This window comes from Somniosus microcephalus, chromosome 10 (genome assembly GCF_052327205.1).
Source record: "Somniosus microcephalus isolate GS21.2 chromosome 10, FLI_Smic_1.0, whole genome shotgun sequence".
In the NCBI taxonomy this organism is placed as follows: Eukaryota; Metazoa; Chordata; class Chondrichthyes; order Squaliformes; family Somniosidae; genus Somniosus; species Somniosus microcephalus.
Genome location: NC_140996.1, coordinates 66,604,794 through 66,632,534, shown reverse-complemented (window position 1 = coordinate 66,632,534; position 27,741 = coordinate 66,604,794). Strand labels below are relative to the sequence as shown.

General features: G+C 46.1%; 1 protein-coding gene across 1 annotated transcript in view; it reads right to left on the bottom strand.

Annotated features, from left to right (window-relative positions):
• The window catches only part of LOC147111533 (UDP-glucose:glycoprotein glucosyltransferase 1-like), a 680,288-nt gene that overhangs the window by 400,716 nt on the left and 251,831 nt on the right, over positions 1–27,741 (bottom strand). The window contains exon 11 of the mRNA XM_085999896.1: positions 12,030–12,090. Within this exon, the coding sequence (XP_085856022.1) occupies positions 12,030–12,090 (61 nt within the window). The remainder of the gene's footprint in view (positions 1–12,029; positions 12,091–27,741) is intronic.

Sequence of the window (27,741 nt, the reverse complement as noted above, 5' to 3'; positions counted from 1 at the left end):
ATTGCTGAAGGAGGAGGAATGAATGGCTATAATGTGAATGAGCAGCGACGGCAGGCGGGCGGACCTGCGAGGGAACGAGGCGACCGAAGCGGCAGCATTTAAAAACAGCTCCGAGACCAGGTGAGGCCTCAGAGCAGCGGCGGCAGGCGGGCGGACCTGCGAGGGAACGAGGCGACAGCATTTAAAAACAGCTCCGAGACCAGGTGAGGCGTACCGATCTCCAATCTCTGAGCTCAGAGGGAGGGAGAGAAGTAAAAGGTAATTAAAGTGTGACGTCACCAGAAAGCAGGTAGGTGATTGGTTGGTGAGTATTTCTCTCTTTTTAAACTTTAACTCTGTGGTTTATAGTTACTAAGGTCTCTCTGGTGTAACGGGGACTGTTGGTAAACCATTTAACTGTAGTGTAATTGGTGGGATTGATTGATTTCATTTAATTTCAATTAAAGGGTAAGTCATGGCAGGACAGCCCGGCCACGTGGTATGCTCCTCCTGTGCTATGTGGGAACTCAGGGACACTCCCTGTGTCCCTGACAACTACGTGTGCAGGAAATGTATCCAGCTGCAACTACTGACAGACAGCATTGCGGCGCTGGAGCTGCGATTGGATACATACTGGAGCATTCACGATGCTGACGACGTCGTCAATAGCACGCTTAGCGAGTTCGACACACCGCAGGTAGAGGTTGGACAGGCAGGAAGGAAACGGGTGACCAACAGGCAGAGTACTAGGCGCAGGCAGGTAGTGCAGGGGTCCCCTGTGGACATCCCCCTCTCAAACAGATACACTGCTTTGAGTACTATTGGGGGGATGGCTTATCAGAGGAAGGCAGCAGCAGCCAACTTCCTGGCACCAGGGGTGGCTCTGCTGCACAGGCCGGGAGGAAAAAGAGGGGTAGAGCTATAGCAATAGGGGATTCTATTGTAAGGGGAATAGATAGGCGTTTCTGCGGAAGCAAACGAGACTCCAGGATGGTGTGTTGCCTCCATGGTGCAAGGGTCAAGGATGTCCCAGAGCGGCTGCAGAACCATTTGGAAGGGGAGGGTGAACAGCCAGTTGTCGTGGTGCATATAGGCACCGATATAGGTAAAAACCGGGATGAGGTCCTAAAAGCTGAATATAGGGAGTTAGGAGGTAAATTAAAAAATAGGACCTCAAAGGTAGTAATCTCAGGATTGCTACCAGTGCCATGTGCTAGTCAGAGTAGAAATAGAAGGATCTTTCAGATGAATACGTGGCTAGAGGAATGGTGCCAGGGGGAGATATTCAAGTTCCTGGGACATTGGAACTGGTTCTGGGGGAGGTGGGACCAGTTCAAACCGGACGGTTTGCACCTGGGCAGGACTGGAACCGATGTCCGAGGGGGTGTGTTTGCTAGTGCTCTGGGGGAGGGTTTAAACTAAGATGGCAGGGGGTTGGGAAGCTGAGCAGGGGGACAGAGGAAAGGGAAACAAGGATAAAAGCAAAAGAAAGGAAGGAGAAAAACAAAAGTGGCAGTCAGAGAAATCAACGGTTTAAATCAAACATGGCCACAGTAAATAATAATTCTAATAGGTCTAAGAGCGTTAAAAAAATAAGCCTGAAGGCTTTCTGTCTTAATGGGAGAAGCATTCGTAATAAGGTAGATGAATTGGCTGCGCAAATAGAGGTAAACGAATATGATTTGGATGGGATTACGGAAACGTGGCTCAAGGATGGCCAAGGCTAGGAGCTCAACATCCAGGGGTATTCGATATTCAGGAAAGATAGGCAAAAAGGAAAGGGAGGTGGGGTAGCATTACTGGTTAAAGAAGGGATTAACACAATTGTAAGGAAGGATATTAGCTCTGATGATGTGGAATCTGTATGGGTAGAATTGAGAAATACCAAGGGGCAGAAAACGTTAGTGGGAGTGGTATAAACACCTCCATTAAGTAATGCGGAGGTTGGGGATGGCATTAAAAGGGAAATTAAAGAAGCGTGCAATAAGGGCACAGCAGTCATCATGGGTGACTTTAATCTACATATAGATTGAGTTAACCAAATTAGTAACAGTACTGTGGAGGAGGAATTCCTGGAGTGTTTACATGATGGTTTCCTGGACCAATATGTTGAGGAACCAGCCAGAGATCAGGCCATCTTAGACTGGGTATTATGTAACGAGAAAGGATTAATTAGCAATCTTGTTGCACGAGGCCCCTTGGGTCGGAGCGATCATAATATGATCGAATTCTTCATTAAGATGGAGAATGAAGTAGTTGACTCAGAGACTAGGGTCCTAAATTTAGATAAAGGAAACTACGATGGTCTGAGGCGCGAGTTGGGTAGGATTGATTGGGGAATGTCACTCAAAGGGTTGACGGTGAATAGGCAATGGCAAACATTCAAAGACCGCATGGATGAACTACACAAAATGTTCATCCCAGTTTGGCACAAAAATAAAAAGGTGACTGAACCGTGGCTAACAAGGGAAATTAGGGATAGCATAAGATCCAAGGAGAGGACATATAAATTGGCCAGAAAAAGCAATAATCCTGAGGATTGGGAGCAATTTAGGATTCAACAAAGGAGGACACAGGGATTAATTAAGAAGGGGAAAATAGAATATGAGAGTAAGCTTGCAGGGAACATAAAAACTGATTGTAAAAGCTTTTATAGATATGTGAAGAGAAAAAGATTGGTGAAGTTAAGCGTAGGTCCCTTGCAGTCAGAATCAGGGGAATTTATAATGGGGAACAAAGAAATGGCAGACCAACTAAATACATATTTTGGTTCTGTTTTCACAAAGGAGGGCACAAATAACCTCCCAGAGATGCCGGGGAACATAGGGTCTGATGAAAGGGAGGAACTGAAAGAAATCAGTATTTGTAGGGAAATGGTGTTAGGGAAATTGATGGGTTTGAAGGCCGATAAATCCCCAGGGCCTGATAATCTACATCCTAGGGTACTTAAGGAAGTGGCCCTAGAAATAGTAGATGCATTGCTGATAATCTTCCAACATTTGATGGAATCTGGAACAGTACCCATGGATTGGAGGGTAGCTAATGTTACCCCACTATTCAAAAAAGGTGGTAGAGAGAAAACGGGGAATTACAGACCGGTAAGCCTGGCATCGGTAGTGGGGAAAATGCTAGAGTCCATTATAAAAGATGTAATAGCAGAGCACTTGGAAAACAGTGACAGGATCGGACAAAGTCAACGTGGATTCACAAAAGGTAAATCATGCTTGACTAATCTACTGGAATTTTTTGAGGATGTAACTGGTAAAATAGATAAGGGAGAACCAGTGGATGTGGTGTATCTGGACTTTCAGAAGGCCTTCGATAAGGTCCCGCATAAGAGATTAGCCTGTAAAGTTAAGGCACATGGGATTGGGGGCAAGGTATTGACTTGGATAGAGAACTGGTTGGCAGACAGAAAGCAAAGAGTTGGAATAAACGGGTCCTTTTCCGAGTGGCAGGCAGTGACTAGTGGGGTACCGCAGGGATCGGTCCTTGGACCCCAGCTATTCACAATGTATATTAATGATCTAGACAAGGGAACTAGATGTAATATCTCCAAATTTGCAGACGACACAAAGCTGGGTGGGCGTGTGTGCTGTGAGGAGGATGTCGAGAAACTCCAGGATGATTTGGACATGTTGGGTGATTGGGCAGAAACATGGCAGATGCAATATAACGTGGATAAATGTGAGGTTGTCCACTTTGGTGGCAAAAACAGGAAGGCAGATAATTATCTAAATGGTAATAGATTGGGAGAAGGGGAAGTGCAACGAGACCTGGGTGTCCTTGTGCACCAGTCACTGAAGGTAAGCATGCAGGTGCAGCAGGCGGTTAAGAAGGCAAATGGTATGTTGGCCTTCGTAGCGAGAGGGTTTGAGTACAGGAACAAGGATGTCTTGCTGCAGTTGTACAGGGCCTTGGTGAGACCACATCTTGAGGTTTGTGTGCAGTTTTGGTCGCCTTATCTGAGGAAGGATGTTCTTGCCATGGAAGGGGTTCAGCGAAGATTCACCAGGCTGATACCTGGGATGGCAGGAATGACGTATGAGGAGAGATTGGGTCGATTGGGCTTGTACTCGCTGGAGTTTAGAAGAATGAGAGGTGATCTCATTGAAACTTTTAAAATTCTGACAGGACTGGACAGACTAGATGCAGGAAGGATGTTCCCGATGGTCGGGGAGTCTAGAACCAGGGGACACAGTCTAAGTATAAAGGGTAGGCCATTTAGGACAGAAATGAGGAGGAATTTCTTCACCCAGAGAGTGGTGAACCTGTGGAACTCTCTACCACAGAAGGCGGTGGAGGCCAGTTCATTAAATATATTCAAGTAGGAGTTGGATATATTTCTTAAGGCTAAAGGGATCAAGGGGTATGGGGAGAAAGCAGGGACCGGGTTTTGAATTTGGATGGTCAGCCATGATCGCATTGAATGGTGGAGCAGGCTTGAGGGGCCGAATGGCCTACTCTTCTATGTTTCTATGATTTTAAAATTCTCATCCTCAAGTTAAAAGCTCTTCATGGCCTCACTCCTTCCTATCTGAATTCGGCAGTGTGAGTGCTCCTAACCCAGGAGGGTGAGCCCTGCCTATTCTCTGAAAGCAGTAGTGTTAGCACGGTTGAGCTCTAGAGCTGGCTGTAACAATGAATGGATCATTGCAAAGTACTTGATTGCTCAGGCAGGCAGGATCTAATTACACATTCCAGACAAACTGCTGGGTGTGTCTTGTCCTCCAAGGGGACCAATCAGAAATCTTGTTTTGCCCACCAAGGGGACCAATCAGAACTTTGGTGTTGCAAATAGTTACAGCCTTCAAAATATCTTACCAAAACTTTTTCATTTTTGTTACAATGTTCAAGGTATTCGGAGTCAGTCAAAGACAGTAGTGCTGGAGCAGCCTCGTTATCTTTTTCCTCACAGTTCTCTATGAATGATTTTACTTTACTCGCCTCTTGTTTTTAAAAGAAGCACCACCCTATTTTCTAAAATAAAATTTTCTAAAATGTTTCCTCTCAAAATTGTTGCCTGAAACAGCAGGACACTTGCATCAAAAAAAACAATGAATGCAAGGAATTAAAGTCTGCAGAATTAAAGTGGCAGTATTCAATTTCATTGTAAATTTCTTTCTGATAATTAAATATGCCACCTTAACTTGAAAGGTAGCTAATATATTAAATTAGCAACCAAAGAATGAATTGCACATAGCATTAGATTTAAACAACTGCTGAAATGCTTGCTGTGTCATATAGATTTCCCCTTTGGTTGCCACCGTATGATGCAACTTTAACAATTGTTTTTCTGACACTCACCAGTTGTATCCTGCTCTTAACTGATAGCCAACAGCTGGATATAATTTTTATTTGGATCTAATTATCATATCCTTAACAGCTTCTGTTCTTTCCTGGTTTGATTTGTTCTTTGCTCCTGTTTTGTCTGCCAGATATCAACTAATGGGAATATTATGTGGCCAGAACTCCTGCTGAGGGCTATGAGGTGTTATTACTACAATCCTTATTTAACTGGTCTACATCTTCAAAACTGAATCTCAGAAAGTTAGTAATTTCCTTAATTTCAAAGCAGTTTGCACATAAGCATCTTTGCTTCTGGCTTCATTGACACTCTTTATGCAGCTGAGCTATGAGTCTGTCAACATATCAAAGTATCACAGGGAAACATTTTCAGTATGTGAATGATTACAGCTCACAAGCAAGGTCTGTTAGCAATAATGAGATATAAGTTTTATGCAGCGTGAAGGTAAAGATGGGCATGGTAGTGTTTTAATTCTAATGGATGAATAACTATTGTGAAATTACATTGAATGTTTGTAAATACAGATTATGTCCAATTGAATGGATTGATTTAATTGTTAAAAGTCTTTCAACTATTTGTAATGTTTACAATGGATTTTATTGATATTGAAGCAGTGATAAAATATACTACAAAGCATTAGACTTTATAATTATCAGTCTCAATGAAAAAGGTACAGGGGTAATAAGTGACCTTCTTCCAGTTCAGTCATTATTATTTTTTATGACCTGAACATTATTCTGCTGCTACAAGCTTTGATTTGCATTTTTTTATATAAAGACTGACCTTGTATTCCTAACTTTGTTTCAGGGCCTATAAAAACAGGCTTTGAAGTGCGATTTTGCACTGAGTGCGGTTTTCACAGAGTGCTGAGAGTTGGGTGAGTCAGGGAGTCTTAACTGGTTGCTGAAATCAAACTTTTGTTTGTTTCACATTTACTGTGTACTGTTTAAAATCTAAATTTCCCAGCTTTAAGCAGGGTTAAAAAGGGATAAACAAGTCCTACAACTCAGAGCAGCTGAAGGCAGTTAACAAGGGAAACTGAAGTAATCTGGTTAACCTGGTTCTCCTATAGCTGGGCTCAGCAAGTCTTTGTTTCAGGGCCTATAAAAACAGGCTTTGAAGTGCGATTTTGCACTGAGTGCAGTTTCAACAGAGTGCTGAGAGTTGGGTGAGTCAGGGAGTTAGGTGAGGCAAGGCCTCAGAGCTTTGGCGGGTGCTTCAGCGGTAGAGCGGGCCTACAAAGGGCTCCAGAGGCCAGGTAAGGCTTACTTTACTGGTGGTATTGAATTAATTTATTTTAACTTGATTAAAGGGGTAGGTCATGCCAGGAGAGCCCAGCCCCGTGATATGCTCCTCTTGCTCTATGTGGGAATTCAGGGACGCTGCCAGTGTCCCTGACCAACACGTGTGCCAGAAATGCATCCAGCTGCAGCTACTAACGGGCCGTCTTGGGGCGCTGGAGCATTCACGATGCTGAGAGGGTCGCGAATTACTTGTACAGTGAGTTGGTCACACCGCAGGGTAGGGCTGCACAGGCAGAAGGGAAATGGGTGACCACCAGGCGGAACAATAGAAGCAGGCAGGTAGTGCAGGGGACCCCTGTGGCCATCCCCCTTTCAACCAGGTATACCGCTTTGGATACTGTTGGGGGGGATGACTTATCAGGGGAAGGCAGCAGCAGCCAACTTCCTGGCACTGGGGGTGCTCCTGCTGCCCAGGAAGGGAGGAAAAAGAGTGGGAGAGCAATAGTGGTAGGGGATTCTATAGTAAGGGGAACAGATAGGCGTTTCTGTGGCCGTAGACGTGAATCCAGGATGGTTTGTTGCCTCCCTGGTGCCAGGGTCAAGGATGTCACTGAGCGGCTGCAGGGCATTCTGGAGGGGGAGGGCGAACAGCCAGAGGTCGTGGTCCACATTGGTACCAACGACATAGGTAAAAAGAGGGATGAGGTCCTGCAGCAAGAATTTAGGGAGCTAGGTCGAAGATTAAAGAGCAGGACCTCAAAGGTTGTAATCTCTGGATTACTCCCGGTGCCACGTGCTAGTGAGTATAGGAATAGGAAGATAGAACAGATGAATGCGTGGCTAAAGGGATGGTGCAGGAGGGAGGGCTTTAGTTTCCTGGATCACTGGGTCTGCTTCTGGGAAAGGTGGGACTTGTACAAGTCGGACGGTTTACACCTGAACCAGAGGGGGATCAATATCCTTGTGGGGAGGTTTGCTAGCACTGTTGGGGGGGGTTTAAACTAACTTGGCAGGGGGATGGGATACAGAGTGGAGCTATAGTACGGGGTGATTTACAGCCAAATACGGAGGAAAAAACAAGTCAGCTGGGAAGGCAGAGCAAATATGTGAAGGCAAAAGGGAATATGGCAAGGCTGGAAGGCATTTATTTTAATGCAAAGAGTCTTGCAAATAAGGTGGATGAACTGAAGTTGTTGTTGAACACATGGGAGTACGATATTGTTGCAATCACGGAGACATGGTTGAGGGAGGGTCAGGACTGGCAGCTCAATATTCCGGGGTATAGAATCTTCAGGCGAGACAGAGGGGGGTGTAAAAGGGGAGGGGGTGTTGCAATATTAATTAAGGAGTCAATTACTGCTGTAAGGAAAGATGATATATTAGCGGGCTCCTCAAATGAGGCCATATTGGTAGAACTTAAAAACAAAAAGGGGGCAAGCACTTTGCTGGGAGTGTACTACAGGCCCCCAAACAGTCAGGGGGAGATAGAGGAACAGATATGTAGGCAAATCTCAGAGAAGTGCGAAAATAATAGGGTAATAATAGTGGGGGATTTCAACTTCCCCAATATAAATTGGGATAGTCAGAGTGTGAAAGGCTTAGAGGGTGCAGAATTCTTAAAGTGCAACCAGGAGAGCTTTTTGAGCCAACATGTAGAAAGTCCTACAAGAGAGGGGGCGGTACTGGACCTAATTCTAGGGAATGTAGCCGGGCAAGTGGTGGAAGTGTCAGTAGGAGAGCATTTTGGCGACAGTGACCATAATTCGGTGAGATTTAAGGTGGTCATGGAAAAAGACAAAGACGGCCCGGAAATAAGGGTTCTAAATTGGGGGAAGGCCGATTTTAATATGATAAGGCAGGATCTGGCCAAAGTGGACTGGGAGCAGCTACTTATAGGAAAATCCACATCAAAGCAGTGGGAGACTTTCAGAAGGGAAATAGAGAGAGTACAACGCCAACATGTTCCCCTAAAGGTCAAGGGTGGGACCAACAAGCAAAGGGAACCTTGGATGACAAGGGATATACAAAAATGCATTAGGAAAAAAAGGGGGGCTTTTGGCAGTTACAAAAGACTAAAGACGGAGGAAGCCCTAGAGGAGTATAAAAAGTGCAGGGGCATACTTAAAAAAGAAATTAGGAGAGCGAGGAGGGGCCATGAAATAACACTGGCGAGCAAAATAAAGGAAAATCCTAAGATGTTTTATAAGTATATTAAGGGCAAGAGGATAACCAGGGAAAGGGTAGGGCCCATTAGGGACCAAAGTGGCAATCTGTGTGTAGAGCCAGATGATGTAGGCGGGGTTTTAAATGAATTTTTTGCATCTGTGTTCACTATGGAGAAAGACGATGTAGACATAGAAATCGGACAAGGGGACTGTGATATACTTGAACATATTAGCATCGAGAGGGAGGAGGTACGAGCGGTTTTAGCAGGCCAAAAAGTGGATAAATCCCCAGGCCCGGACGAGATGTATCCCAGGCTGCTGCGTGAGGCAAAGGAGGAGATTGCAGGGGCACTGACACAAATTTTCAGAACCTCTCTGGCCACAGTGGATGTACCAGAGGACTGGAGAACAGCTAACGTAGTACCATTATTCAAGAAGGGTAGCAGGGATAAACCAGGGAATTACAGGCCAGTGAGCCTAACATCTGTGGTAGGGAAATTATTGGAAAAAATTCTGAGGGACAAAATTAGTCTCCACTTGGAGAGGCAAGGATTAATCGGGGATAGTCAACATGGCTTTGTCAAGGGTAAATCATGTCTGACCAATCTGATTGAATTTTTCGAGGGGGTGACTAGGTGTGTGGATGAGGGAAATGCTGTGGATGTGGTATACATGGACTTCAGTAAGGCTTTTGACAAAGTCCCGCATAGGAGACTGGTCAAGAAGGTAAGAGCCCATGGGATCCAGGGTGCACGTTGGATCCTAAACTGGCTGAGTGGCAGGAGGCACAGGGTGATGGTCGAAGGTTGCTTTTGTGACTGGAAGCCTGTGTCCAGTGGGGTACCTCAGGGATCGGTGCTGGGTCCCTTGCTGTTTGTGATCTACATAAATGATTTGGATGAGAATGTAAAAGGTATGATCAGTAAGTTCGCAGATGACACGAAAATTGGTGGGGTGGTAAATTGCGAGGAGGAAAGCCTCAGGCTACAGGACGATATAAACGGGTTGGTCAGATGGGCGGAAAAGTGGCAAATGGAATTTAACCCTGAAAAGTGCGAGGTGATGCATTTTGGACGGACAAATAAGGCAAGGGAATACACAATGAGTGGTAGGACCCTAGGAAGTACAGAGGGTTAGAGGGACCTTGGTGTACATGTACATAGATCCCTGAAGGCAGCGGAACAGGTAGATAAGGTGGTTAAAAAGGCATATGGGATACTTGCCTTCATTAGCCGAGGCATAGAATATAAGAGCAGGGAGGTTATGATGGAGCTGTACAGAATGCTGGTAAGGCCACAGCTGGAGTACTGTGTGCAGTTCTGGTCGCCTCACTATAGGAAGGATGTGATTGCTTTGGAGAGGGTGCAGAAAAGATTCACCAGGATGTTACCTGGGATGGAGCACTTCAGCTATGAAGAAAGACTAAACAGGCTGGGGTTGTTTTCCTTGGAGCAAAGAAGGCTGAGGGGGGACCTGATTGAGGTGTACAAAATGATGAGGGGCATAGATAGGGTAGATAAAGAGGAACTTTTCCCCTTAGTAGGGGGGTCAATAACAAGGGGGCATAGATTCAAGGTAAGGGGCAGGAGGTTTAGAGGGGATTTGAGGAGGAACTTTTTCACCCAGAGGGTGGTTGGAGTCTGGAACTCACTGCCTGAAAGGGTGGTAGAGGCAGGAACCCTCACAACATTCAAGAAGCATTTGGATGAGCACTTGAAATGCCATTGCATACAAGGCTATGGACCAAATGCTGGAAAATGGGATTAGATTGGACAGGGCTTGATGGACGGCGCAGACACGATGGGCCGAAGGGCCTCTTTCTGTGCTGTATAACTCTATGACTCTATGACTAACTGCCTGTACTGTGAGAGCCTACACACAGTTTTATACACAATTATATTGCTGTGCCCTGCTGACGTATCCTAGCTGCATTGTGGAAAGAAAAGGGGTTGCAAAAGCACTTATTGTGTGTGACTATGGGCTGGATTTTGCTAATGGGGAGCTTTTGGAGGTGGGACTCCACTTGTCGGGTTTCAGTCCCACCTCCATCAACTTCTGGCCAACGCTATTTTCCCTCGATTGACCTCGTTAAGCCCGCCCAGCGGGCTTAGCAGGCCAATTACGGGAAAGCCGGTTACAGAGAACATCAACGTGTGACGTTTCATCTGTGAAGCTGTCAAACATGACATTCTCTGTAGTTTGATGAGTTCTTGAATTCAAGACCTCATCAAACCTCTTTTCTTTGCAGAAATTAGATGGTTGTTGCACTGGAGAATGCAACGGCCATCTGTCATCTCTGCCGCAGAGGTGCGAGGCTCTCCGCATACCCACGATTGAAGTCTGCAGGAAGAAACAAAGGTAAGTACACTTTTTCTAAGACTTTCCACTTACCTCAGATACTCACCTCTCCATACTTGCACCCATCACTTACCTCCACAGCACACTTTTGGACCCCGCAGACCCACTACTCGCCTCGGTGACCCTGGTGGATTTCGGAGCCTTCGGGAAGCCCGCACTTGTGTGGGCAAAATGGGGATAATCCTCTTATCTGCCTGTTAACTACATGTTAACAGGCAGTCCAGTGGCTGTAGTCCCTTCCCGCCTCCAAGGAGACAGGACTCTGCGCGGGACGGCTAGTCGCCTCCTGGCAAGATGGCATGGGGCGGGTTTTGCGCACCCGCCCCCAGATTCTGCCATTTTCCCGGCAGTCCCGCCTCTAAACCCGCCTCCCCAGGGCTGGCAAAATCCAGCCCTATGTATTTGAACAATGTTGAGTGCCTTGGTTTGGTGTCAACTTATTGCAGTGTTATTTTAATTTATCCTGGGCTTACATTCTTAAATGTGCTCTGAAATAAAATGCATTTCCTACAAGAAAGTTATCCCAAAATTCTAACAACTCAGAAAAAGCAACCATGATATTCTTCAACTTTGTGACTTTTTAATTTAGGTGGAAACAATAATGGTAACAAGATCAACAAGTGCTCATTTCTGTGCAGAGTCAGCATCTGGTTCCCAAGATGATGAATAAGGATTGGATGGCAGATCTAATTTTTTAGCATTTTACAGAGAACAGCCATGTCTGCACGTAGAGAGTAATTCAGAGTAATCAAAACAAAGTTTTAAATGGCCTCAAGGGCATAACACAGATTTTATTGCTGGAGCTGTTCAAATAATTAACTGTTGTGCAAGAATTTATTTTTGGTTAAATTCATAGTTTACAACTAGTTAATGCACCTTACTTTCTAGTTAGTACTAAATTAAATTTAAAAAATATTTAACGCAGTTGCCTAGATTTATGGAGAACGACAGTTTCTATGGCAAAGACAGACCTACCTTTTGATTTGCCTCAATTTCATTTCTCATTTCCTGGTTTACAACTATTCTTGTCAGCGATCTGTGGGCAGAATTCAAATAAACATTTTTGAAACAGACATTATATGATCATTTTTTTTCCACTCTGAAATTTTCCCTTTTTTGTAGCCATGTCTTACACTAACTTTAATGCTGCAGCTCTATTCTCTGCCCAGAGAAGGTGATTTCTCTCTATTGGCAGTCACTTAAATCTTGTGTAGCAAGCAAATGGATATGACTGGATTGTAATAACACAAATCCAAATACAAATGAGAGAACTTGTAAACATGGCTTTACACAGAGTCAGCATCTGGTTCCCAAGACAGTATAAGGATCGGATGGCAGAGTGCGCTCTGGGCATGTTGTTATAGCAAATGCATCATTCCCATCAGCTCTTCAATTCTGCCCTGATACTGCACGAGCTGCTGTTGTGAATCATATGATTAATTTAATGAAAAAAGTTTGTCATCAGCGATAACCTACTGTACACACACAGCAGTTAAGACTTTTGTTTCCATGGATGTGAATATATGGAGCGACTATTATTTCCACTGTATCATGAAAGGTAACCTTTATTTTTGTTATCAAGTTGTTTTAAAATTTACTTGTAGTTTTAAGCTTGATTTTGTGTGCCATGGTATTTGTTTTGTCTGTGTGCTTGTTTTTGTAGGAGGTGGTTGGATATCATTCTTTCGGGAGTAAAGGAGTATTGGCAATTTAATATAAATAAACAATAAGGGGAATGTCAAATCATAGAAGGATGACATTTTATGTCACGTGATGTCACGGCTGTGACATGTCTGAACGACTATCGACCTGTCGCACTCACACCCATCATAATGAAGTGTTTCGAGAGACTGGTCTTAGCCCACATCAAAGCCAGTGTTCCTGCCTCCCTTGACCAACACCAGTTTGCCTATCGGGCAAACAGATCAACGGAGGATGCAATCACTACTGCTCTACACTCGGCACTGAATCACCTAGATGGTAAGGAGACCTACATCAGAATGTTGTTTATAGACTACAGCTCAGCATTCAACACTATCGTCCCCAACAAGCTGGCCACCAAACTCCAAACTCTTGGCCTGAACACTTCCCTCTGCAACTGGACCCTGGACTTCCTAACAAACAGACCCCAGTCTGTCAAATTAGGCAACCACACCTCCCCCCCCCTGACCCTGAACACGGGGGCCCCACAAGGATGTGTGCTGAGCCCCCTCCTCTACTCCCTCTTCACCCACGACTGTGTGGCTGTTAATGGTTCCAACACCATCATCAAGTTTGCAGATGACACCACGGTAGTAGGCCAGATCACCAACAACGATGAGTCAGCCTACAGGGAGGAGGTCCAGCATCTCGTGAAGTGGTGCGCCGACAACAACCTGGCCCTTAACACCAAGAAAACAAAGGAAATAATCGTGGACTTCAGGAAGTCCAAAGGCGGAAGTCACACCCCCATCCACATCAATGGGGCGGAGGTGGAAAGGGTGGCCAGCTTTAAGTTCCTCGGAGTCCACATCACGGAAGACCTCTCCTGGTCCCTCAACACCTCCTCTCTGGTGAAGAAGGCCCAGCAGCGCCTATATTTCTTGAGGAGGCTGAAGGGATGTAATCTGTCACCCCCGATCCTCTCTAACTTCTACCGCTGCACTATAGAGAGCATCCTGACAAACTGTATCACGGTATGGTACGGCAGCTGTAGCTCCCATGACCGGAAAGCCCTGCAGCGGGTAGTCAAAACTGCCCAACGCATTACCGGCACCCGGCTACCGACCATAGAACATATATATCAGAAACGCTGCCTACGGAGGGCACGGTCCATCATCAAAGACCCTACCCACCCCAGCCACAGTCTGTTCGCCCTCCTACCATCTGGAAGACGCTACAGATGCATTCGCACCCGTACGACCAGATTTAGGAACAGCTTCTTTCCCAAGGCTGTCATCCTACTGAACTCCACAAATAAACACTAAAGCCTGCACATCTGCCGATGCACTTTATTATGGTCATATTTATGCTAATATATATGTACAAATGTATGTTGAAATGTTTAAGTGTCCTAATCCAAATTGTACATTCTCGGGAGCCGCAAGCCTACATTTCGTTGTACTGCACTTGTGATGCGCTATCAATTACTCATAAAAGACTGAGAGTTAAGAGAGTAACTAAAGGCTTTTATTAACAAAAGAATGAAGGTCTGCCTCGAGTGGTCGACCGGTCCAGAATACAAAGGGGCTGGGGAGCAGTCACCTTTATACTAGGACTTGTGGGAGGAGTCAGCCGAGGCATGTCCAGGCATGTACACAGTGGAATACAAACAGTGGTTTACCACATTCACCCCTTGTTTAAAATTGAGTCCGGCGGGGTGAAGTGTATTAAAAGTTAGTGTATTGGAGTCTCTCCGGAGGTCTTGTCTGCCGCTGGGATCGGCGTGGCGACGGCAGGGGTAGTGGAGCTTCCGGCGTCGAGTCCCGCGTAGGCTGTGGCACAGGCGTGTCGTCCTCGTAGGTGTCGAGCGGGTCGCTGGGCCCAGGCCTGCCGTCTGCTGGGGCTGGATATCTGATCGTGGGGGGGGGTGGTAGTGAGTAGTGGGTTACTGCGGCCCCCGAGGGTGCAAGGTCTCTTATGGAGACTGTGTCCTCCCGCCCGTCCGGGTATGCAATGTAAGCATACTGGGGGTTGGCGTGGAGGAGGTCGACCCTCTCGACCAGGGGGTCCGTTTTATGGGTCCTCACGTGCCTTCTCAGTAGGACCGGCCCTGGGGACGTCAGCCATGGCGGTAGCGATGTCCCCGATGTGGACTTCCTTGGGAAGACAAACATTTTCTCATGAGGGGTGGCGTTAGTGGCAGTGCAGAGCAGTGACCGAATAGAGTGGAGCGCATCGGGGAGCACATCCTGCCAGCGGGAGGTTGGAAGGCCCCTAGACTTTACGGCTAGCAGGGCGGCCTTCCAAACTGTCGCATTTTCTCTTTCCACCTGTCCGTTCCCCCGGGGGTTGTAACTGGTGGTCCTGCTTGTGGCAATACCCCTAGTTAGCAGGTACTGACGGAGTTCGTCGCTCATAAACGATGAGCCCCGGTCGCTATGGATATAGCTGGGGAAACCGAACAGGGTGAAGAGGTCGTTCAGACATTTAATGACCGTGGCACTGGTCATGTCCGGGCAGGGGATGGCGAACGGGAAACGGGAGTACTCATCAATAATATTGAGGAAGTACACATTGCGGTCGGAGGAGGGGAGAGGCCCTTTAAAATCAACGCTCAGGCGCTCGAAGGGGCGAGTGGCTTTTATCAGGTGGGCCCTGTCTGGTCTATAAAAGTGCGGTTTACACTCAGCGCAGACTTGGCAGTTCCTGGTCATGGTCCTGACCTCCTCAATAGAGTAAGGCAGGTTGCGGGCCTTGATGAAGTGGAAGAACCTGGTGACCCCCGGGTGGCAGAGGTCATTGTGGAGGGCCCGCAGTCTATCGATCTGCGCGCTGGCGCAGGTGCCACGCGATAGCGCATCCGGGGGTTCATTGAGCTTCCCGGGCCGGTACAAGATCTCGTAATTGTAGGTGGAAAGTTCGATTCTCCACCTCAAGATCTTGTCATTTTTGATTTTGCCCCTCTGCTTGTTGTTAAACATGAAAGCAACTGAGCGTTGGTCAGTGAGCAGGGTAAATCGTTTTCCGGCCAGGTAGTGCCTCCAATGACGCACAGCCTCCACAATCGCCTGGGCCTCCTTCTCAACAGCGGAGTGTCTGGTCTCCGGGCCTTGGAGGGTTCGTGAAAAGAAGGCCACGGGTCTCCCCGCCTGATTGAGGGTAGCGGCCAGGGCAAAGTCGGACGCGTCGCTTTCCACCTGGAAGGGGATGGATTCGTCCACTGCGTGCATGGTGGCTTTGGCAATGTCTTCCTTGATACGGTGGAAGGCTAAGCGGGCCTCTGCCGTCAAGGGAAAAGAGGTGGACTTGATCAGCGGATGGGCCTTGTCCGCATAGTAGGGGACCCACTGGGCATAATAGGAGAAAAACCCTAGGCACCTCTTCAGGGCCTTGAGGCAGTGGGGCAGTGGGAGTTCCATAAGGGGACGCATCCGGTCGGGGTCGGGGCCGATGACTCCGTGTTCCACAACACAGCCAAGGATGGCGAGGCGGTTTGTGCGGAATATGCACTTCTCCTTGTTATATGTCAGGTTCAGGAGTTTGGCGGTGCGGAGGAATTTTTCGAGGTTTGCGTCATGGTCCTGCAAGTCACGGCCGCAGATGGTCACATTGTCCAGATATGGGAAAGTGGCCTGCAACGCATTTTGATCTACCATCCGGTCCATCTCCCTTTGGAAGACGGAGACCCCGTTGGTGACGCCAAAGGGAACCCTAAGGAAGTGGTAGAGGCGGCCGTTTGCCTCAAAGGCAGTATACTGGCGGTCCTCAGGGCGGATAGGGAGCTGGTGGTACGCTGATTTCAGGTCAATGGTCGAGAAGACGCGGTACTGCGCGATCTGGTTGACCATATCAGCTATGCGGGGGAGTGGGTAGGCGTCCAGCAGGGTGTAGCGATTTATTGTCTGGCTGTAGTCGATGACCAGGCGCTGCTTCTCGCCGGTCTTAACGACCACAACCTGGGCTCGCCAGGGGCTGGTGCTGCCCTCAATAATCCCTTCCTTCAGGAGCCGCTCCACTTTGGTTTTAATGAAAACCCTGTCCCCGGCACTGTATCGCCTGCTCTTTGTGACGATGGGCTTACAGTCGGGGGTGAGGTTAGCAAACAGTGGGGGGGGGGGGTGACTCTGAGTGTGGAGAGGTTGCACCTGGTGCGCGGCGGGCAATTTGGGAGCTGCTGGCTGCGGACTGTGAGTGGGGGTAGGGGTCCACCGTACGCCATCGTAACACTTTTAAGGTGGCACTGAAAATCTAACCCCAGCAGGACGGCAGCGCAGAGGTCGGGCAGGACCAGAAGTTTAAAATGATCGTACACGGTCCCGTCTACTACGAGTGTCACTACGCAGTAGCCGCCGATGTCCGCCGACTGGGACTCGGAGGCCATAGAAATCCGCTGGTGCGCAGGCAGGACTGGGAGAGAGCAACGCCGCACCGTGTCGGGGTGGATGAAGCTCTCCGTGCTCCCAGAGTCAAAAAGGCAGATTGTATCGTGGCCATTTACCTTAATGTCCATTGTGGAACTGGCCAGCTGGTGCGGTCTCGCTTGGTCCAGTGTAACGGATGCCAGCGTAGGGGTCGGTGTGTCGCTGCGGGTATCAGATGAGGCGGTGTTGGGGGCCTGCTGTGTTCCGGCTGTCGTCCAAGATGGCGGCGTCCATGATCCCCATGTGGCTGGAGGCGTCCTAAATGGCTGCTGTACCGGTGGTTCGCACATGGCCGGGGAGGCCCAAGATGGCGGCCCGCATGGCCCACACGCAGCGCTGCTGGGATTCGGGGTGGCTTTGGCCCTGCAGACGTTAGCGTAGTGTCCCTTCTTCCTGCAGCCCTAGCAGGTCGCTTTTTTCGCCGGGCAGCGCGCTCTGGGGTGTTTTGCCTGGCCACAGAAGTAGCATTTCTGGCCTTGGGGCACTGCTGTCTGGCCTTGGGACACTGCTGCGGTAGTTGGGCCGTTGCTGGGGTGTGGCTGGGGTGGCACGGCGCTATGAGGCGGTCCTACCGTGTCCCAGGCTGTCATTCCCCGCGGCGTCCACGGTGCAGAGGAGTAGGCATCCATGCCCCGGTAGGCTGCATCCAGTGATAGTGCGAGTTCAGAGGCCTTGTTGAGGTCGAGGTCACTCTGCTCCAACAGTCGCTGTCGGGTGTAATTGGATCTGTGGCCCGCTACAAAAGCGTCCCGGATAAGTTCCTCTGTGTACACGGCGGCCTTTACATCCTTACAACCACAGGCCCGGCCAAGCACAGACAGTGCCTGAAGGTATTCCACGGTCGATTCCCCAGGTTGTTGTTTACGACTCCCCAGAAGGTGCCTGGCGTACACTTCGTTCACTGGGCGCGTGTACTGGTCCTTGAGGAGCTTGATAGCGTCCGCGTACGAGGTCGCGTCTTGGATGACCGAGTACACTCGGTGGTTCACTTTGGAGGTCAGGACATCCAGTTTGTCCTCGTCCGATTTGATTGCTGCGGAGGCGGTCAGGAATTTTTCGAAACACTTAAGCCAGTGAGTAAACTTGGTGGATGAGTCCGCCTCCCAATGATCTAAGTCCAGGCATGCTGGTGTGAGGATCTTCTCCATTATAAAAATGTTGTTAATAAAATTGATGCGCTATCAATTACTCATAAAAGACTGAGAGTTAAGAGAGTAACTAAAGGCTTTTATTAACAAAAGAATGAAGGTCTGCCTCGAGTGGTCGACCGGTCCAGAATACAAAGGGGCTGGGGAGCAGTCACCTTTATACTAGGACTTGTGGGAGAAGTCAGCCGAGGCATGTCCAGGCATGTACACAGTGGAATACAAACAGTGGTTTACCACAACTTGTGCACTAACAATGACAATAAAAGTTGATTTGATTTGATTTGATTTGATATTTTCTCAACAAACATCAACTGTGATATTTGTTAATAAAATAGCACAAATATATTGCTTAATATTTTGTAACCACCGATGGTACTCTCTTAATGAATTTATATTTTTAATGTAATTTTTGAAAAGAATATATTATTGGTAATAAAAACAGAAAATGCTGAAAATACTCAGCAGGTCAGGCAGCATCTGTAGAGCGAGAAACAGAATTAACATTTCAGGTCGATGACCCTTCGTCAGAACTGGAAAAAGTAAGAGATGTAACAGATTTTTTAGGGGCAGGGAGAGAGAGGAGGGGAGGAAAGAACAACAGGGAAGGTCTGTGATAGGATGGAAGGCAGGAGAGATTAAAAGACAAACAAGGATGATGGTGCAAGGCAAAAGGAGATGGTAATGGGACAAGTTAAGAAACAAAAGATGACTCCAGATGAGGTGTAAATGGAGATGGCAGAATCATCAACAGTAGCCATGTGAGAGAAAAAAAATAGGGGCCGAAGTTATGGTTTTAAATTGTTGAACTTGATGTCGAGTCCAGAAGGCTGTAAAGTGCCTAATCGAAAGATAAGGTGCTGTTCCTCGAGTTTACGTTGAGCTTCGTTGGAACAGTGTAAGAGTCACTTTAATTCTCTGCTCCACTCCCACTTTGATCTCTCCATCGTCAGTCTCTTACACTGGAGGGAGTCAGAGCATGCAGGGAGGTTCTCTTTCCTTCCGATGGGCGAAAGAGACCTCCCCAGGAGACCAACACAGCCAGGTTGCAGATTGCAGAGGTCACAAGCAGGAACGTGGTCAGGAGGACCCAGGTGCAGTGCCGCAAATGTTTCAATGATCTCATTAGATCAGGAAACGTTAGTACAAAGCCACACTCAACTGCATCCTGCTGTGCCTCTCATCACATCCCCATCACTCTTCCTTCCCTACCCTAACCCTGCACATCCTTACACACACCAACATACTTTGCATGTCCACCCATCCATCTCTCTCTATCTACATTATCACATCCCCATCTCACTAGCCACCCCTCACTCACCTTCATCCTAGTGCAATCAGACCAACAAACAGCACACAAGGGTAGCCACTTGGGTGCTTTATCCAATGTTTATGTAAAGTTTCTGTTAATGTGGTGTCAAACATAAAAATCTTTATTTTCAACACTTTCTGGTCTTGGACAGATTTGTGTGCACCTTTGGAAGTGGCTTAGTGAGTTGCAGTGAATGGTGAGACATACTGGTATCCCCGTAATGGCGATGAGTGTGAAAGGAATGGCTTGGACATTGTAGGGATGCTTTATGTTGTTGGTGTGGGGTGGTGCCAATCTGGCACATCAGGTGGCAGCCATATGGGTGTACAGCGTAAAGTTAACTAAATCTGGCCATGATGGGAACTTGGGAAAATAAAATGGACACAAAATATTGGCAAACAATGACGTAGAACAGCAATAGGAAACATTTAAAACTGTGTTCAACAGAGTGCAGGAAAAATATATTCTGCTAAAAAACATGAACAAGCTAAGCACTAATAAGAACCTAAGAACATAAGAAATAGGAGCAGGAGTAGGCCATATGGCCCCTCGAGCCTGCTCCGCCATTCAATAAGATCATGGCGGATCATCAACCTCAACTCCACTTTCCTGCCTGATCTCCATAACACTTGATTCCCCTGGAGTCCAAAAATCTCAGCCTTGAATATACTCAAAGACTCAGCATTCACAGCCCTCTGGGGCAGAGAATTTCAAAGATTCACAACCCTCTGAGTGAAGAAATTCCATCTCATGTCAGTCTTAAATGGCCTACCCCTTATCCTGAGACTATACCCCCTAGTTCTAGACACTCCAGCCAGGGGAACAAAATCTCAGCATCTACCCTGTTAATCCCCTTCAGAATCTTGTATGAGACGCCATGGATGAATAAAGCCATAAGGGAAAAATTGACGGTAAGTAAAGAGGCATACATTAAGTACATGGACAACAGGGGACAACATGTTAAGGGAAAATATGAAGAGATTAGGAAAGAAGTCAAAAAAACAATTAGGAAGACAAAGAGGAACTATGAAATTAAATTATCAAGGAACATAAAACAAAATAGTAAAATATTTTACAGGCACATCAATAAAAAAAGGAAGGTCGGGATGAGAATAGGGCCACTAAGGGATGGAAAGGATAATACCACAGACAGTGATAGAGAGACGACAGAAATATTAAATCATTACTTTGCCTCAGTATTTACCAGGGAGATGGAACAGGTGGACATGACATTGGGTTATGAGATTAGTAATGAAATAAATGCATTTAAAATAAAAATAGGAGATAAGGTTCCACGTGGCAGACTGGTCACGAAGTTAAAAGCCAGGATCCAGGGCAAAGTGTCAAGTTGGATTCAAAGCTGGCTCGGAGACAGGAAGCAGAGGGTAATGGTTGATGGGTGTTTCCAGTGGGGTTCCGCAGGGCTCAGTACTAGGTCCCTTGCTTTTTGTGGTATATATCAGATGATATTAAAATCGGATGTGTGGTTGATACTGAAGAAGGAAGCTGTAGACTGCAGAAAGATATCAATAAATTGGTCAGGTGGGTAGAACAGTGGCAAATGGAATTCAATCCGGAGAAGTGTGAGGTAATGCATTTGGGGAGGGCTAACAAGGAAAGGGAATACACATTAAATGGTAGGACACTGAGTACAGTAGAGGAACAAAGGGACCTTGGAGTGCATGTCCACAGATCCCTGAAGGTAGCAGGCCAAGCAGATAAGGTGGTTAAGAAGGCATACGGAATGCTTGCCTTTATTAGCCGTGGCACAGAATACAAGAGCAGGGGGGTTATGCTTCAACTGTATAAAACACTAGTTAGGCCTCAGCTAGAGTACTGTGTGCAGTTCTGGTCACCACATTACAGGAAAGATGTGATTGCATTAGAGAGGGTACAGAGGAGATTTACAAGGATGTTGCCGGGAGTAGAGAATCTTAGCTATGAGGAAAGACTGGATAGGCTGGGTCTGTTTTCCTTGGAACAGAGGAGGCTCAGGGGAAACCTTATTGAGGTGTATAAAATTATGAGGGGCATAGATAAAGTGGATAGAAAGGACCTATTTCCCTTAGCAGAGGGGTCAAAAACCAGGGAGCAAAGATTTAAAGTAATTGGGGGAAGGTTTAGAGGGGATTTGAGGGGAAATGTCTTCACCCAGAGGGTTGTGGGGGTCTGGAACTCACTGCCTGAAAGGGTGGTAGAGGCAGGAACCCTAACCACATTTAAAAAGTACTTGGATGTGCACTTGGGATTCTGTAACCTGCAGGGCTACAGACCAAGAGCTGGGAAGTGGGATTAGGCTGGATAACTCTTTGTTGGCTGGCGCGGACACGATGGGCCGAAATGGCCTCCTTCCATGCAGTAACTTTCTATGATTCTATGATATATTAAATAAATTAATCAAACGCAAAGAGGAGAAAACCCCTGGTCATAAGAACATAAGAAACAGAAGCAGGAGTCGGCCATTTGGCCCTTCGAGCCTGCTCCGCCATTCAATGAGATCATGGCTGATCTTCTACCTCATCTCCACTTTCCTGCACTTCCCCATATCCCTTGATTCCCTTAACATTCAAAAATCTATCTATATCTGTCGCTGGGTCAAAATCCTGGAACTCCCTACCTAACAGCACTGTGGGAGTACCTTCACCACACGGACTGCAGTGGTTCAAGAAGTCAGCTCACCATCACCTTCTCAAGGACAATTAGGGATAGGCAATAAATGCTGGCCTTGCCAGCGATGCACACATCCCATAAGAACAAATTTTTAAAAATGATCACTGGATTACCCTTGTTACATGCGCCTCTAATTTCCTGCTTTATACTCTGCCCTACATTACAACTACTGTTTGGGGGCCTATAAACAACTCCTACCAATGTTTTCTTCCCCTTGCTGTTTCTTAGCTCCACCCAAACTGATTCTACTTCTTGTTTTTCGGAGCTAAGATCCTTTCTCTCTACTGTCTTTATCCCATCCTTTATTATCAGAGCTACCCATCCTCCATTTCATTTTGCCTATCTGTTCCAAAAGTTAAGTTGCCTGGAATATTTAGTTCCCAACCTTGGCCATTTTGCAACCACATCTCCGTAATGGCTATTAGATCAAACCTGTTCATTTCTATCTGCGCTATTAATTCATCTATTTTGTTGTGAATACAGATATAGTGCCTTTAGCTTTGACTTATTTCTATTTTTCCCTGATGTCACCTTAGTCACTAATGCCTTATTATTAACTTTGTTACTCTCTCTGTCCCTTCCTGGCCCACTCTGCTTATTTTTACCCAAAACTCTACACTGCTCTAGAGCCTTAACATTTCTCTTGCTGCTTTCAAATTTACTCTTTCCTGAATCCTCCCACCCCCACTTCATTAGTTTAAAGCCCTGTCTACTGCCCTAGTTATTTGGTTCGCCAGGACACTGGTCCCAGCCCGGTTTAAGAGGAGCCCGTCCCAACGGAACAGCTCCCTCTTTCCCCAGTACTGGTGCCAGTGCCCCATGAATTGAAACCCCTTCCTCCGACACCACTCTTTGAGCCACGCATTTAAACCTCTAATCTGTTTGTCGCTATGCCAATTTGCGCATGGCTCAGGTAACAATCCAGAGATTATTACCTTTGAGGTTCTGCTTTTCAATTTGGATCCTAGCTCCTCAAACTCCCTCAGCAGAACCTCATTCCTAGTTCTACCTATGTCGTTAGTTCCTACGTGGACCACAACAATTGAATCCTCCCCCTCCCACTCCAAGTTCTTCTCCAGCCTTTAACCCTGGCACTGGGCAGGCAACACAACCTTCGGAACTCTTGGTCGCGGATGCAGAGAACAGTATCTATTCCCTTGACTATACTGTCCCCTACCACAACTACATTCCCTTTCACTCCCCCCACTTGAATAGCCTCCTGCACCATGGTGCCATGGTCAGCTTGCTCATCTATCCTGCAGGCTTTTCCCTCATCCACACAGGCAGCAAGAACCTCATACCTATTGGACAAAGGCAAAGGCCGAAGCTCCACTAGCACTGCATCTGAGGTCTTCTTACTTGCCTGAGTTGCAGTCACACCGTCCTGTCCCTGACCACTAACCAGATCTGTACCACTACCTAACCTAAGGGGTGTGACTGCCTCCTGGATCAAAGTGTCCAAGTAACTCTCCACCTCCCTGATGCCCCGCAATGTCTGCACCTCAGACTCCAGCTCAAAAACTCTGAGCTGAAGTTCCTCAAGATGCAGGCACTTACTGCAAACGTGGTTGTAGTCCAGATGGATTATATCCACGCATTTTAAAAGGCTCTAGTGAAGAGATAGCAGAGGCATTACTACACATATTTAATACTTCATTATAAAAAGGTGTAGTTCCAGAGGCTTGGTGGATAGCTAACATAATAATACCTATATTTATGAAGGGAGATAGAACATGTCCAGGGAACGATAGACCAGTCAGCTTAACATCGGTGGTAGGAAAAATAATGGAATCCCTACTAAAGGAGAAAATAGAAGAATATCTAGAAACCAAAAATATAATAATGAATAATCAGCATGGATTTCAAAAGGGAAAGTCTTGCTTGACGAACCTCATTGAATTTTTTGAAGAGGTGACAGTAATTTATCTAGATTTTCAAAAGGTCTTCGATAAAGTACCGCATAATAGACTAATGAATAAGGAGTCAGGGGACAAGTAGCAGAATGGATAGCTAGCTGGCTTCAAGACAAAAAGCAGAGAGTAAAGGGTAGCTATTCAGAGTGGCAGAAGGTAGGTAGTGGTGTTCCACAAGGATCAGTGACCACTGTTGTTCACAATTTATATTAACGATTTAGACTTTGGAATCAAAAACACAATTTCTAAATTTGCAGATGACACTAAATTGGGAGGGATAGTTAATACTGAGGACGACCACAACAAATTGCAGGAAGACATTAATAAACTTGCAGAATGCGCATATAATTGGCAAATGAAATTCAACACATAAGTGTGAGGTATTACATTTTGATAGGAAGAATAGTGAGGTCACTTATTACGTGGAGGGTGCGAGTCTGGGTGGGGTAGACGAGCAAAGGGAGTACAAATATACAAATCACTAAAAGAAGCAACACAAGTTAACAAGGCCATAAAAAAGCAAACTAGGCACTAGGGTTTATTTCTAGAGGGATAGAATTGAAAAGTAGTGAAGTTATGCTAAACTTGTATCGAACCTTGGTTAGACCACACTTGGAGTACTGCGTACAATTCTGGTCGCCATATTATAAAAAGGATATAGAGGCACTGGAGAGGGTGCAGAGAAGATTTACAAGGATGATATCAGAAATGCGAGGGTATACCTATCAGGAAAAGATGAACAGGCTGGGTCTCTTTTTGATTGAAAATAAATGGCTGTGGGGTGACCTAATAGAGGTCTTTAAAATTATGAAAGGTTTTGATAAAGTGGATACAGAGAGAATGTTTTCACTTGTGGGGAAGTGCATAACTAGAGGTCATCAATATAAGATAGTCGCCAAGAAATCAAATAGGGAATTCAGAAGAAACTTCTTTACCCAGAGAGTGGTGAGAATGTGGAACTCGCTACCACAGGGAATAGTTGAGGCAAATAGTATAGATGCATTTAAGGGGAGGCTAGATAAGCATATGAGGGAGAAGGAAATAGAGGATTATGCTGACAGATTTAGATGAGGAAAGACGGGAAGAGGCTCGAGTGGAGCATAAACGCCGGCATGGACTGGTTGCACCGAATGACCTGTTTCTGTGCTGTATATCCTGTATGTAGCTATATGTAATCCCTGGCCTTTCGGGCAGCAATGAGCTCAGGTACTGATGCCCTCTGTCCTGTGCAGCATCAGGTGATTGTGGAGAAAGTTGGTGTTGTTGTTGTTGGTGCTGCTGGAGTGCCTGGTGCTGCTGGTGTTGGGGCTCATCATGGTCCGATTCTGAGGACGAAGGTGCGACAGTATAAACGGCACCACTGTTGATGGAATAGATGGCAGGTGAAGTACAGATGACAGAAGCATTCTGTCAATGGTGAGAGGGTTCCTTCAATGAGGTGACACTGGATGGAGACTTTGCTGGAAAGACTTACAGCCTGCAGAATCTGTGCTGGAAATGGACTGAGCAACAGCTTCTGCCCGAGGAATGTGATCATCTGTCAGGTGGGAGCTTTTACTGTACATTTGGTGCTATCAAGCAATGGCCACGGAACTCCCACCTCAGGTTGACAGACATGGATCCCGAGCTGTGTGAATCCCGTAGGCATGCAGGGAAATTTAAAAAGTAAGTGAAAAAAGGCTCTAAAGTGCCTGTAAACTACCTGATGATTTCAATTGGGTCTCCCGCCGCTGCTGGTCGGGTCGGATCCGCGATGACAGACGCACCTGGGGGAAAGGCGTGCGGGGGCGGGATGATGGTGGGTTCCCCACCCGACCCGCCACCGATCGCACCCGCAACCACCCTGGAAAATTCCAGCCTTAGAGTTTATCCCATTGATCTGATGTGCTGCTGCCAGGCTTTGATATCAACTCTTCATCTGATGTGTTCTGAAAAAGGGCACCTAAAGGCAGCTTATTCTAATTTGCTATTAAAAGTGTTGCAAGCAATGAGTGATGTTTTAGCAGACTCTTTCCAAGTTTCTGAAACAATAAACTGTAATATAGTATTTACCAAACACTGAAATGGCTAAGTACTGAAGTTTGTGTTGGTGACTTTGGAACACAAGCAATAACAAAAGAACCCTGCGTATTTCATTTTTAATAATCTCAATAGTTTGGGTGAGCTTGAGTATTACCTTCTGATGGTGCAAAAATCAAGTCAATTACAATGCTTAACTACTTTATTCTAATATTTCAATATTTAATACATAACATAGAAACATAGAAGATAGGAGCAGGAGTAGGCCATTCGGCCCCTCGAGCTTGCTCTGCCATTCAATGAGATCATGGCTGATCATCCAAATTCAGTACCCTGTCCCTGCCTTCTCTCCCTTGATCCCTTTAGCCTTAAGAAATATATCAAACTCCTTCTTGAATATATTTAATGAATTGGCCTCAACTGCCTTCTGTGGTAGGGAATTCCACAGGTTCACCACTCTCTGGGTGAAAAAATTACTCCTCATCTCTGTCCTAAATGGCTTACCCCTTATCCTTAGAATTCCAGAATAAATTATTGGTTTCAAACGGTAGACTTCACAATGTGGGAAAATGCACCAAAAAATGTTACAAATCAAAGTGTCATAAGGAGGCATGCTCCCAGATCACCAAACAAGTTTTGTATTATTTCTTCCTTCAAAAATTCTACATTCACCACTGGACAAATTGTATTTTTGTATAATTTTGTTTTTTCCCTCCCTTTCATATGACTGATGGAATATTGAACACAGTTGTATCTTAAGCCATGATAAATTTATGTCCCATGACACGCCCTTTATAACAATTACTAATTTGATTACAGGCTTACCACAGGCCAATGAGAAGTCATGGAAATTAACATACAATTTTTTTCAACTGTAGGGCTCTTGATAAATTGATAAATTGCAATACCATGAACCCAGATGAATGAAAGCAATGGCCCAGTATTGCTGGAAAAATAATGACGAATTCATGGTGCACAAGTTACGAAAAAAGTGCTTTATAAGTGCATAAAAAGCCCAGCAATTTGAGGCGAGGAAGAGATACACCACGAGTTGCAAATCGCCACGAATTGCGCTGGCCCACTGTTAGCCTTGCAAAAACAAGAGCTCGCCGTCTACCTCCCCACAATTGTCAAGAAATTGCTGGATTTGCGTCGTAAATACGAATTAAACGTGCCGCAGAAATTTAGGGTTGCTATTTCACAACATAAGGACCCTGTTAATGGGGTGATTTATGGCCCTGACATGCCACTCACCTTTGGTCGCCTAGAAAGGGAACAATTAAAACTATGTCGTCTCACTCATGCAGCTAGTAAATGTTCATAGTAGTTTTTAAAATTTTTAATTTTAAATATTTCAATTTTTTCTTACTTTTCCTTTCTGTCTCATTTTCTTCTCCCTCTCTTAATCCAATCTTTTTTCCTTTTCTTTATTTCGCTTTCTATATTTAATATGACTCTAATTCACACCATTTCCTTCTCCGTCGTTTGCTCTGTTTCTTTCAATATCTTTAAATTGAATTAGTTTAGCAGATAGACTATTGGTCCCACCGTTCACCAAGGTCCCAA